The following is a 14,786-nucleotide window of genomic DNA, read 5'->3' on the forward strand; positions in this document are numbered from 1 at the left end:
CAAAAGATGTTCCTAAATCTTGCTGAAGAATGCTCCAATCCTGGTCATAAAAGGTGTCACAGATACTCCTCATAAGTGCTTCACCATAAAGTGTACAAAATGCATGATGTCATAGGGTACCACCCTTTATGCACCTTGTTTTCACAATGTCCCACCTTGAGGATGATATATTTGGAATCCACCACCAGCTGATCTCCTCAAACATCAATACCCGAAACCCAGGGAGAGATAATAATGCAAGAAAGTGTGATACCGTTTATTAGCAGTCAAGTTGGGGTCTGGGTCTAGGACACTGACACTTGGGGGTCTAGAACAATGACACACTGACACTTGGGGGTCTAGAACAAAGACACACTGACACTTGGGGGTCCCAGAACAATGACACACTGACACTTGGGGGTCCAGAACAATGACACACTGACACTTGGGGGTCCAGAACAATGACACACTGACACTTGGGGGTCCAGAACAATGACACACTGACACTTGGGGGTCCAGAACAATGACACACTGACACTTGGGGGTGCAGAACAATGACACACTGACACTTGGGGGTCCTAGAAAATGACACACTGACACTTGGGGGATCCAGAACAATGACACCCTGACACTTGGGGGTCCTAGAAAATGACACACTGACACTTGGGGGTCCAGAACAATGACACACTGACACTTGGGGGTCCAGAACAATGACACACTGAAACTTAGGGGTCCAGAACAATGACACCCTGACACTTGGGGGCCCAGAACAATGACACACTGACACTTGGGGGTCCAGAACAATGACACACTGACACTTGGGGGTCCCAGAACAGTGACACACTGACACTTGGGGGTCCCAGAACAGTGACACACTGACACTTGGGGGCCCAGAACAATGACACACTGACACTTGGGGGTCCCAGAACAATGACACACTGACACTTGGGGGTCCAGAACAATGACACACTGACACTTGGGGGTGCAGAACAATGACACACTAACACTTGGGGGTCCTAGAAAATGACACCCTGACACTTGGGGGATCCAGAACAATGACACACTGACACTAGGGGATCCCAGAACAATGACACACTGACACTTGGGGGTCCAGAACAATGACACCCTGACACTTGGGGGTCCAGAACAATGACACCCTGACACTTGGGGGTCCAGAACAATGACACCCTGACACTTGGGGGGTCCTAGAAAATTACACACTCACACTTGGGGGTCCAGAACAATGACACACTGACACTTGGGGATACAGAACAATGACACACTGACACTTGGGGGTCCAGAACAATGACACCCTGACACTTGGGGGTCCAGAACAATGACACACTGACACTTGGGGGTCCAGAACAATGACACACTGACACTTGGGGGTCCAGAACAATGACACACTGACACTTGGGGGTCCAGAACAATGACACACTGACACTTGGGGGTCCAGAACAATGACACACTGACACTTGGGGGTCCAGAACAATGACACACTGACACTTGGGGGTCCAGAACAATGACACACTGACACTTGGGGGTCCAGAACAATGACACACTGACACTTGGGGATCCCAGAACAATAACACACCGACATTTCGGGGTCCAGAATATTGACATGAACAAAACAATAAAAAAACATTTAAAAAAGATAATAAAAACAAGGTTTGAGCTCTCCCTCATGTCTTCCTCCGAGTTCTCTCGGTTCATCCTTCACCTCCAGACAAGGAAGGTTTAGGTGCATTTCAATGTCACATGATAATATGTAGGAAAATATATTCCGCAAATCAATTCTTCATAAAGACGCTCCAGCAGGGGTCATGAAGAGGCTCAGAAGGTCGCTGACAAACCAATTAAAATACATGACCGCATGGATTAGCCTGAGGATGTGAGTGCTGACAGTGAGAAAATCATGTGTTAATGCTGCAGAGGTCAGGGGGGTCCTCAACAACCTACTCAGCCATTTCCTTTATTTATTGAAGAGAAATATCTGTGTGCTAAACCAATTTTGTCCTCCATCTGGAAGCTGAACTACATTTCCCATCATGCATCATGGCTCCCAGACTGTCAGCGGTGTTCCTGTTGCAGACTGAATGACAATACAGTGTAGCAAATAAGGAAATGTAATTAATTAAATATAGTCCAAATTATTGCATTACACTAAATGATTAATTCTAAATTAAAAGGGTTTTGGGACTTCAAATGAAGCGCATGGAATTCATGGAAACTGGGGACATGTTACAGGTTGGGTTGGAGAATGCGGTAATGTTACAGGTTGGGCTGGAGAATGTGGTAATGTTACAGGTTGGGTTGGAGAATGCGGTAATGTTACAGGTTGGGCTGGAGAATGCGGTAATGTTACAGGTTTGGTTGAAGACTGGTGGGCATGTTACAGGTTTGGTTGGAGTCTGTGGTAATGTTACAGGTTTGGTTGGAGACTGGGGACATGTTACAGGTTGGGTTGGAGACTGTGGTAATGTTACAGGTTGGGTTGGAGAATGTGGTAATGTTACAGGTTGGGTTGGAGACTGGGGACATGTTACAGATTTGGTTGGAGAATGCGGTAATGTGACAGGTTGGGTTAAAGAGTGTGGTAATGTTACTGGGGACATGTTACAGATTTGGTTGGAGACTGGGGACATGTTACAGATTTGGTTGGAGACTGTGGACATGTTACAGTTTGGGTTGGAGACTGGGGACATGTTACAGGTTGGGTTGGAGAATGCGGTAATGTTACAGGTTTGGTTGGAGACTGGGGACATGTTACAGATTTGGTTGGAGACTAGGGACGTGTTACAGATTTGGTTGGAGACTGGGGACATGTTTCAGGTTAGGTTGTAGAATGGGGACATGTTACAGGTTTGGTTGAAGACTGGGTACATGTTGCAGGTTGGGTTGGAGAATGTGGTAATGTCACAGGTTGGGTTGGAGACTGGGGACATGTTACAGATTTGGTTGGAGAATGCGGTAATGTGACAGGTTGGGTTAAAGAGTGTGGTAATGTTACTGGGGACATGTTACAGATTTGGTTGGAGACTGGGGACATGTTACAGATTTGGTTGGAGACTGTGGACATGTTACAGTTTGGGTTGGAGACTGGGGACATGTTACAGGTTGGGTTGGAGAATGCGGTAATGTTACAGGTTTGGTTGGAGACTGGGGACATGTTACAGATTTGGTTGGAGACTAGGGACGTGTTACAGATTTGGTTGGAGACTGGGGACATGTTTCAGGTTAGGTTGTAGAATGGGGACATGTTACAGGTTTGGTTGAAGACTGGGTACATGTTGCAGGTTTGGTTGGAGACTGGGGACATGTTACAGGTTGGGTTGTAGAATGGGGACATGTTGCAGGTTTGGTTGAAGACTGGGGACATGTTGCAGGTTTGGTTGGAGACTGGGGACATGTTACAGGTTTGGTTGGAGACTGGGGACATGTTACAGGTTTGGTTGAAGACTGGGGACATGTTACAGGTTGGGTTGTAGAATGGGGACCTGTTACAGGTTGGGTTGTAGAATGGGGACCTGTTACAGGTTGGGTTGGAGACTGGGACATGTTACAGGTTGGGTTGGAGACTGGGGACATGTTACAGATTGGATTGGAAACTGGGGACATGTTACATGTTTGGTTGAAGACTGGGGACATGTTACAGGTTGGGTGGGAGAATGCGGTAATGTTACAGGTTGGGTTGGAGAATGCGGTAATGTTACAGGTTGGGTTGGAGAATGCGGTAATGTTACAGGTTGGGTTGGAGAATGCGGTAATGTTACAGGTTGGGTTGGAGAATGCGGTAATGTTACAGGTTGGGTTGGAGAATGCAGTAATGTCACAGGTTGGGTTGGAGAATGCGGTAATGTAACAGGTTGGGTTGGAGACTGGGGACATGTTACAGATTTGGTTGGAGACGGGGGACATGTTGTTACAGGTTGGGTTGGAGACGGGGGACATGTTACAGGTTGGGTTGGAGAATGCGGTAATGTCACAGGTTGGGTTGGAGACGGGGGACATGTTACAGGTTGGGTTGGAGAATGCGGTAATGTCACAGGTTGGGTTGGAGAATGCGGTAATGTCACAGGTTGGGTTGGAGAATGCAGTAATGTTACAGGTTGGGTTGGAGAATGCGGTAATGTCACAGGTTGGGTTGGAGAATGCGGTAATGTCACAGGTTGGGTTGGAGAATGCGGTAATGTCACAGGTTGGGTTGGAGAATGCGGTAATGTCACAGGTTGGGTTGGAGAATGCGGTAATGTCACAGGTTGGGTTGGAGACGGGGGACATGTTACAGGTTGGGTTGGAGACGGGGGACATGTTACAGGTTGGGTTGGAGAATGCGGTAATGTCACAGGTTGGGTTGGAGAATGCGGTAATGTTACAGGTTGGGTTGGAGAATGCGGTAATGTCACAGGTTGGGTTGGAGAATGCGGTAATGTCACAGGTTGGGTTGGAGAATGCGGTAATGTCACAGGTTGGGTTGGAGACTGGGGACATGCAGACAGTGAGAGTCTGAGGACATAATACATGAACCATTGAATAATGACAAATACAATCAGAAATAGTTTCTATTGCCACGTTACATTTCATACTCTTATTCCCACTACAGACTGCTGGGGTCTTGGGACTACACAACAAGTACCAAAGAGCTGCATGTGGCCCCGTGGCTGCAGATTGGGCACCAGGGCCCTAAACAATGCTCAGCCAAAAATCATTAACAGAAAACTGAGGCTATAAAACTGAAAGCGCTGATCAAGGAGCCGGCCAATTAAACAATGCCCATTACAGGAGACAGAGTTATTTAATACATGAGAGACCCATTGCCACTTAAATCCTGAGAAGGAGAAAAGGCTAAAAACAGATTTCTTATTTTTTCCCCCCCAGCATCCTCGTCTGTTGGCTCGTTGCCTCCTTCGCGATTCGGCCGGCTGTGGTAAGCGCGGCAATTAAGTAACATCAGATTCCGGGGATAAAATATGCAAATCCTTTTAACTCTTTCCCGATCATATTAGAATGTGCCACGCTGGCTGAGTTTCCCTGCGGGATTAAGAGGAGATTAAATGCGCAAAAAAGAAAGGCGAAAGCAGCAAGCGCCAGCGTTCCTAAGTGGCGGCAGGTAGGAGATGCGGACAACCCCGGGCTACAAGCTTTTCATTTACAGTGTTCTACTTTCCAAAGATGTCTATGAAAAATAAATGGTTTAGCAACAATCACAAAAAAAAAAAAAGGGAGGGGGGGAGTAGGCGCGGTATTTTGCTCAACAAGAAGAACGTGTGCGTTTGCCGGAGCTCCGGGGTGAATTCCCACATCCACCATGAGTAAGTGGTGTAATTACTGTTTGTCCCTGTGTATTGATCATCGCCGGAGAAGGGGGCAGGGAGGTGGGGATATACCGACACAAATGTGGATAATGTTGGGTGAACCTCGGCTTTCAAGGTGATTATTTTCCAACAATAGATTGTAGAGGTTGCAGCTGATTCTCAGCGCTAAAAAGGAAAATTAAAGAGGCACTCCAGTTAAATGTTAATCTTTTAGGAGTTTAAAGGGCAACTTTAAGCACAATCTGGCTCGCCTTACATGGTTGCAATGGAAGTCCGTTGGTGTTGATGACTGTAACGGAATGGCCCGTGATACCCAGAGACTTTTGAAGGATGTGGGGTACTACTGTGCCAGCTTCACTAATGACTCTTGGGTCTAGGGTCATCCTATGTCCAAAAGGGGCATAGGATGACTGAGAAATGATATCATGAATTACATGAGATGGGACAATAATGATAATTCATGTATTGCAGGATATCTTGAAATATTACAAGTTGTTCCTTCTGAACACAACAGGTCAATAGGACAGTATTCATTCATGTGGGGACGCATAGACTGTTGAGGTGCTAATTAAGTCTACCTGGCTGTAATGATAAAAGCTTGCTGTGATTGCATTCTATTGTCTATTGTGCTAATTAAGTCTGCCTCTCAAGAACCTTTCATTGTGTATGCTAATGACACTGTATTGTGTGAAAGTACTATTGATGATAGATATGTGTTGGCAGGGCTGAAAGGTCAGATGTCTGACCTTTCAGGTGTAGTGGATTAGCATGTCAATTATGTTTACTAAAGGAATGTGTTTTATGTAGCAGGTGAGAATAACTTATCGCAGAGTCAGAACGTCTGGGTAATGATCAGTAATTAGCTCATCTGAATGTCATTATCTAACGGAATGTGTATTGAGCACCCATTGTGTCATTTTGTGGGTGGAGTTGAGTCATTGTCCATATTTGGCTTCTAACTGTATAAAAACCTGAGAGTTTTACCATTAAAGTGTTCATTCATTTGGAACCAGAGAACAGAGCTTGTGTCTCGTTATTCTGGGGAATGGAATGGGTCCTGTCTGCTGGATTGTCGGAGTGTCGGATAAGCTGTCGTGGGTTGGTGGAATGGAATATCGTAAACGGTGTTAACCCCTGACCGTTACAATTCATTCCGTTACAATGACTATGGAGAAACATGGGAAACCAATCCAAGGAAGACTTATCAATAGAGATGAGCAGAATCCTTTCGGTCAATCAGAGTTTGCAACAAATTTACAGGTTTTGTTAAATTTTGGTGAAATAGAAACAATACATATACCGTATATACTCGAGTATAAGCTGAGTTTTTCTGCACATTGTTTTGTGCTGAAAAAGCCCCTCTCGGCATATACCCGAGTCTCCCTGCCTCACTGTGCCCATCTGCAGCCTGATCTCCTGCTGTGACATGCAGTTTTAACTGCAGTCGGCAGCCATCCAGTGTAAAAGCCCCGCCTCCTCCTCGTCCTCGATAGACGGAACACTGAACACTGACTCACTTGCTGGGAAACTGAATCAGTGTTCCATCACGGACGAGGATGAGGAGGAGGCAGGGCTTTGCTACAATGGACGGTAAGACTGCAAGTCAGAGCGGGAGAACAGGTACAGTATATAAGGCTGCAGATGGGCACAGTGAGGCTGCAAATGGGCACATTGAGGCACAGTGAGGCTGCAAATGGGCACAGTGAGGCTTGTATATGGGCACAGTGAGGCTGAAAATGTGCACAGTGAGGCTGAAAATGAGCACAGTGAGGCACAGTGAGGCCGTAAATGGGCACAATGAGGCCGTAAATGGGCACAGTGAGGCTGCAGATGGGCACAGTGAGGCTGCAGATGGGCACAGTGAAGCTGCAAATTTGCACAGTGAAGCTGCAATTGGACACAGTGAGGCTGCAGATGGGCACAGTAAGGCTGCAAATGGGCACAGGGAAGCTGCAAATGGGCACAGGGAAGCTGCAAATGGACACAGTGAGGCTGCAGATGGGCACTGAGGCTGCAAATGGGCATGGTTTAGCCTCTTTTACACTTACAGTAGCTGCTGCATTTCTTACCCTAGGCGTATACTCGAGTCAATACATTTTCCCAGTTTTTTTGTGGTAAAATTTGGTGCCTCTGCTTATATTTGGGTCGGCTTATACTCAAGTATATATATATATATATATATCTATACACACACACACAGTGCACAGCATAAATGAATACACCCCAACATATTTGTCAGAAAACCTTTCCTTTCAGAATCAACAATTTCTATGGGACACTATACTACGAAATACTCCCACAAATGCCGGCCATTGATTGCAACCAAGATTTGTTAATTTGCACACACAGAAAAAAAGTTTTTTCCTAACAAATTCATTCAAGACCATGTTGCAAAAATAAATACACCCCAATGAACGTCTTAGAGCCGGTTCACACAAGGGCGACTTGGGATCCGACTTGAAGTTGCCCCAAGTCGCGCTGTTGAGAAAATCAATGGAAGTGAATGGAGCCATCTTAATGTACACTACTGAAGTCGCTCAGTGCCATTGGAAAGACGTGCCATTGGATGGTCGCGTGTTGGTGGACTCAGAACTCATTAGCTGTCCATTGATTTTCACAGGACCTGAGGACTCGAGTGGCTTTGTGGTGCCTTCAAAATTAGGAGTAGCAACAAGGTTGGTCATTGGTAGGCCTGCAGTGGTAGGTCACGGGTCATCACTGCTGGAAGAGGTGCTATTGGATGGTTATGCATTGGTGGCCTCAAAAAGAGCTTTAGACGTTTTTATTTTTTATTTTATTCAAAGGTTGATGGGAGAAATTGAAAAAACATTAGGCAAGTACCTTAACTTTAGATGAAGAATGCCCAAGCACCAGGGCTTTTTTTCAGCGGGAACGCGGAGGAACGCAGTTCCGGCACCTCCTGGACTGATTGTTTGTAATGGCAAGGGGTGCTGGGGTGTGCTGCAGGGTGTTGATGCTCACTGCTGGGGATCTATTTTTGCAGGGGGGTCTATTGTTGCTGGGGGGGGTCTTATTTTGTTGCTGGGGGTCAGTTGTTGCTCAAAGAGATATACTGTTGGGGGAGGGGTCCATTGTTGATGGCAGCCAGAGAGTCTATTAATGCTGGCTGTGCGGAGATCTGTTGATGCTGCCGGGAGTCTATTCTTGCTGGGGGGGGGGGGGTTTTGTTGTGGGTGTTCCATTGTTGTTAGGGGGATCTATTGGTGCTGGCTGCAGGGGGTCCATTTTACTGTTTTTCTTGATATCATTACCAAATTCCATACAAATTACTTAGCATCACAAAATGATACTTGGTTTGATAATGTCTAAAAGGGGCGGTACTGGGAGGTGGTTAGGGGTGACGTGGAAAGGGGGAGTTCCTGCACCTATTGTCTGAGAAAAAAAGCCCTGCCAGTGCCAAGCACCCTAGTTTTATCTTCCCTACCCACGCCATACACTTCCAGGGGGCCAAGCATCAACCTTCCACAAAAGTAATTGCAATTTTTTTCATTCAAGATCTGTGCCAGCAATCGCATAAACCGATCTGGATCAAGCACCACAACAGAACGACCTGCCTATTTGTGAACACGGGGGTCATGACTTGCCTCTGCTTCCAGCTGGGGGCCCCCTCCGGCTGTTTTAATCTGCTGCCAGGTCCGTTTTAGTCCACAGATGCAAAAAACCTCTAACGCCATCCTGCCGCTAAAATGATTACATTTCCCCGGCTCCTTGGTTTATGCAGATTAACCAGACTGTGAAAGACCTTCCTGACACTTGGTCAATCTATACTCATTAACCAAAAGACGACTCCCGGGAAAGATTAAGAGGCAACTGTGGAATTGTTTGTTTAGCAGAAGAAAATAAACATCGTCAGAGTCCGGCCTTCTACACGAGTCTTAATCCTCCCACGCACCGCGCATGCGGCGTTTTCATTATGGTATGGCATTGTTAATGATCGAAAATGGATTTTCTTGTAATTCTCCAAAGGCGGATCATTAGAGTTTCCCGCTGGGAGGTTATTTTATTGATTTTTAAGGGAATGTTGCATGCAAAATTCTACCCGCAAAAATGATTGCCAGTTTATCGTTCCTTCCATTACCGATATCTTCAGACTGACAATAACTGAGAGTTTCAATCGAGCCGGTTTAGGGACTGGTAATAAAATAATGACTTTTACGAAAATAAGGCTTTCAAAACCTGTGACCAAACTCCAGACAAGACTTTATTTTTTTTGGATGGAGTGGTTGGGGGGATGGGATTAGAATCTAATCGGGTCTCAAATGCTGTTTATGTCTCTTAGGCCCCGTACAGACGAGGGGACAGTCCGCTGAAAACAGTCAGCCGGACCGTTTTCAGCAGACATGTCCCCTCGGAGATTTCTGTCTGATGGTTGTACACACCATCAGACAGAAATCCGCGCGTACACGATCCGCGGTGACGTGGCCGCGCCGTCGCCGCGACGATGACGCGGCGACGTGCGCGGCCCTGGAAGTTCAAAGCTTCCACGCATGCGTCGAATCACTTCGACGCATGCGAGGGATGGCGGCCAATCGGACATGTACGGTGAGTCTGTACAGACGACCGAACATGTCCGACGGACAGGCTTCCAGCGGGCATGTTTCTTAGCATGCTAAGAAACATTTGTCCGCCGGAAAACGGTCGGCTGGACAAATGTCCGCTGGAAACCTGTCCGGTCGGCCGTACACACGACCGAACATGTCTGCTGAAACTGGTCAGCGGACCAGTTTCAGCAGACATGTTCGGTCGTGTGTACGAGGCCTTACACATAAAGAAGTAAAGCCCACAAATGGAGTAGAGCACTAGGAGGCTTTATTTAAATCATAAATTACAGCAGCAGAAAGCTTTGACGCGTTTCTCGCTACAACATATAGAGCACGAAACGCGTCAAGGCTTTCTTGCTGCTGTAATGTGCAAGAAGACAAAGAAAAAAAGACAAAAGATGGAGTAGAAAAAAAAAGAAGGAAGAAAGAAAAAAGAAGGAGAAGAAGAAAGGGGAAGAAGAAAGAAGAAAAAAGAGGAAAGAAGAAAGAAGTAAAAGGGGAAGAAGAGGAAAGAGGAAAGAAGAAAGAAAGAAGAAAAAGGGGAAGAAAAAGGGGAAGAAAAAGGGGAAGAAGAAAGGGGAAGAAGAAAGGGGAAAGAGGAAAGAAGGAAGAAGGAAAGAAGAAAGGGGAAGAAGAAAGGGGAAGAAGAAAGAGGAAAGAAAGAAGAAAAAAGGGGAAGAAGAAAGAGAAAATAAGAAGAAAGAGAAAAGAGGAAAGAAGAAAAAGGAAAAAGAGGAAAGAAGAAAAAGGAAAAAGAGGAAAGAAGAAAAAGGAAAAAGAGGAAAGAAGAAAGAGGAAAGAGGAAAGAAGGAAGAAAGAAAGAAAGAAGAAAAAGGGGAAGAAGAAAGAGGAAAGAAGAAAGAGCAAAGGGGAAGAATAAAGGGGAAGAAGAAAGAGGAAAGAAGAAAGAGGAAAGAGGAAAGAAGAAAGAAAGAAGAAAAAGGGGAAGAAGAAAGGGGAAGAAGAAAGAGGAAAGAAGAAAAAGGGGAAAAAGGGAAGAAGAAAGAGGAAAAAAGAAAGGAGGAAAGAATTAAGAGGAAAGAGGAAAGAAGAAAGAAGGAAGAAGGAAGAAAGAAGAAAAAGGGGAAGAAGAAAGGGGAAGAAGAAAGAGGAAAGAAGAAAAAGGGGAAGAAGAAAGAGCAAAGAAGAAAGAGCAAAGAGGAAAGAAGAAAGAGGAAAGAAGAAATAGGAAGGAAGAAAGAGAAAGGAAGAAAGAAGAAAAAGGGGAAGAAGAAAGGGGAAGAAGAAAGAGGAAAGAAGAAAGAGCAAAGAAGAAAGAGCAAAGAAGAAAGAAGAAAGAAAGAAGAAAAAGGGGAAGAAGAAAGGGGAAGAAGAAAGAGGAAAGAAGAAAGAAAGAAGAAAAAGGAGAAGAAGAAAGGGGAAAGAGGAAAGAGGAAAGAAGAAAGAGGAAGAAGAAAGAGCAAAGAAGAAAGAGGAAAGAAGTAAGAGGAAGGAAGAAAGAAGAAAAAGGGGAAGAAGAAAGAGGAAAGAAGAAAGAGCAAAGAAGGAAGAAAGAAGAAAAGGGGAAGAAGAAAGGAAAAGAAGGAAGAAATAAGAAGAATATTAATAATATAATGTATTTTATATTAAAATATGAACTTTAATGTGATCTTCAGCAATCCAGACCACAATTTCTCCAATACTCAATGAGTGATCATCATGATTATCAAAGCCATATTCAAAGTAAAAAAGCAGATACTGGTCAAAACAATATAATAATGCAAACTATTGTGCATCATACACGGCAGTTACAGCCCGAAAATATTAATAATAATAGTAATTAATAATAATACTTGTTGCTGTTCTAAACCTAACTGCAAAGTTGCAATCCCCAAACACAGTCCACAAATGTTACTAAGATTATTATTATTATTAGTATTTTATTTTTTTATAAAAAAAACAGTAGTATTAATATTAGTATTATTAATATTATTAAAAAATAATATCATATTAAATAATTAATATTTGTTACTGTCCTAAACTTAACTGCAAAATTGCAATCACCAAACACATTCCACAAATTTTACCATTTCTTGTCTGTAACATTGCAAATGGCATTATTCACAAATAATCAGCAAAATCCCAAATCATTTACCACTATAATACCATAAAGGATACAAAGCATGTATAACACATCAAACACTCTCACATAGACTTTGAAGCTATAATTAAATATAAAAACCTGTTGGCCGTCCCAGTATTTGCTTTCATGCCTGAAATCTGACAGTTGCAATCAGTCGAATTGTCAGACAAAGTTTGTAACTCTTCCTGGCCACAGATTCTTCATATAAAATTTAGAGCACAACCCCGCGTACATTTGTTGGTCTGATTTTGGCTGGCAAGCTTGGCGGGCGAGCCGAATCACATTCTGGTTTCTTATATCTCTCGGGGACTCCACATGTGAGATTTTCTCACCAACATTCTCAACATCCAAGAATGTTGAAGTAACTCAGACATCTGCTATGGGGCCCAAGGGAGAAGAGTTGGGACCCAACATCTCGATCAGCAACCCCCCACCACCTGCCCCAATCCTCTCTGGGAACACTCCATGTTGATTTAAATAATATTCACCCAACAGCATAGAATAATTCTATATTAAAGCAAATCTCGACTTTTGATAAATAGATAACACATATAAAGTTAGGGACATTTTTAGGCTGTTTGTGTCCTATTGGGGAGATTTGTCTTCCCTTCCTGGAAGTGTGAAAGGGGCCTTAGAGCGCTGCTTCAAGATATTATAACGAGGTGCTGTGAATACAAAGCTACCATGCGATATGAAGGTGCTGCACACTGGCAGCTCAGTGTGTAATAACTATGAGAAGCGGCCTCAGCTCTTCCTAAGATCATGCCCCCCCCTTACGCGTTGCGCCCCGCCACAGTACTTAGTCATAACTTGTCACAGGGGGTTAGTCTTAGGAGGAGCCAAGGCTGAGCCCACATCTCATAGTTATTATACACCAAGTTGCAAGTCTGTGGAACCTTCATATTGCATAGTTAGCATGCCTTTTGGATGAGGATTTCAGACGCCAGCACACTTTCAAGTAGTGGCAATATCCGACACTTGGAGCGCTGCTTCAAGATATTATAACTGGGTGCAGTTAATACAAAGTTACCATGCGATATGAAGGCGCTGCACACTGGCCATTCAGTGTGTAATAACTATGAGAAGTGGCCTCAGCCTCCACTCCTCCTAAGCCTGTGCCTCTCTTACGCGTTGCACCCTGCCACCAGGTCTATTATAACAGGGTGCAGTGAATAGAAAGTTACCATGCGATATGAAGCCGTTGCACACTGGCAGCTTAGTGTGTAATAACTAAGAGAAGCGACTTCAGCCTCCACTCCTCCTAAGACCGTGCCCCCCCTTACGCGTTGCACCCTTCCACCAGGGCTATTATAACAAGGTGCAGTGAATAAAAAGTTACCATGTGATATGAAGGCGCTGCACACTGGCAGCTCAGTGTGTAATAACTAAGAGAAGCGGCTTCAGCCTCCCCTCCTCCTAAGACCGTGCCCCTCCGCTTACGCGTTGCGCCCTGCCACCAGAGCTAGTATAACGGGGTGCAGTAAGAACAAAGTTATTAGCTGTTCACAGGTGTACAGCCACCAGTAGTCAACAAGCTTTCCAAAAAGGAGGGGAGTCCTGGTTCCCCTGAAACACAGCAGCTTAACCAAGTAACATTTTTAACCAATCCCAAGCAAGAGGGAAGTTTTTTTTTACTAGGCACTTTAACCACAAACCCCAAAAATTGCTCTGTGGGGCAGCGATGTACGCAGTGTCTGCAATGAACCGTCAGCAATTTGCAGCCTCTATTGATATTAACAGCCGCGTTCTTTTGTTTGCACAACAAACAGAACATGAGTGAAATGTTTCTCTCCAATAACAAACACTTACCGTGAAATAAGAAGGCTTTGCTGCCATTGTGAGCGCCAAACACTTGTGTGACACCGCGTGTGCTGTTGTCAAGTAGCAGCTCTGAAATGATGTCAATTTGAAGATCTGGGTCTGTTCCAAGTCCAATCACTGCAACAGCAAAAAAAAAAAGAGGAAATACAGTTTAGAAAAGAAAAAATAACGTTCAGACTTGGGAATTTTTATTTATTTCTCAAAGAAGACCTGTCATGCTCATTTGCTCAGCCACGGGAGCGTAAAGCCCAAAGCCAAGAATGTAATATATTGCAGCTTACTAACCATTATTCCAGGCAGTGGCAACTGGTGGTAAATTTCTCTTGGGGGGGGGGCAGCAAACTGTACACCCACACACCCACCGCCCCGGTCGGTTGGGTAACCCAACCCCCCTTGGACGGTTGAGTTATCTGGAGCACCGGAGCACTTACTCCACCGGCTGGTGGCTTCTCCTACACCTGCTCTCTGCCACGGGCATCACGGCGGCTTCCCCCTCCCCTGCTCTCCTCCACGGGCGGCTTCCCCTTCCCCTGCTCTCCTCCATGGGCATCACGGGCGGCTTCCCCTCCCCTACTCTCCTCCATGGGCATCACGGGTGGCTTCCCCTTCCCCTGCTCTCCTCCACGGGCATCACAGGTGGCTTTCCCTTCCCCTGCTTTCCTCCACGGGCATCACGGGCGGCTTCCCCTGCTCTCCTCCACGGGCGGCTTCCCCTACTCTCCTCCACGGATGGCTTCCCCTGCTTTCCTCCACAGGCATCACAAGCGGCTCCCCCTTCCCCTGCTCTCCTCCACGGGCATCATGGGTGGCTTCCCCTTCCCCTGCTCTCTGTCACGGGCATCACGGGCAGCTTCCCCTTCCCCTGCTTTCCTCCACAGGCATCACGGGTGGCTTCCCCTTCCCCTGCTTTCCTCCACGGGCATCACAGGCGGCTTCCCCTTCCCCTGCTCTCCACCACGGGCATCACAGGCAGCTTCCCCTTCCCCTGCTCTCTGCCGCGGGCATCATGGCGGCTTCCCCTTCCCC

General features: G+C 45.6%; 1 protein-coding gene across 1 annotated transcript in view; it reads right to left on the minus strand.

Annotated features, from left to right (window-relative positions):
- NELL1 (neural EGFL like 1) overlaps positions 1-14,786 on the minus strand; it is a 1,277,601-nt gene that overhangs the window by 1,212,086 nt on the left and 50,729 nt on the right. Inside the window, 1 exon segment of the mRNA XM_040327905.1 lies at positions 13,749-13,877. Coding sequence (XP_040183839.1) covers positions 13,749-13,877 — 129 coding nt within the window.

The sequence above is a fragment of the Rana temporaria genome, chromosome 11 (genome assembly GCF_905171775.1).
Source record: "Rana temporaria chromosome 11, aRanTem1.1, whole genome shotgun sequence".
Lineage (NCBI taxonomy): Eukaryota > Metazoa > Chordata > Amphibia > Anura > Ranidae > Rana > Rana temporaria.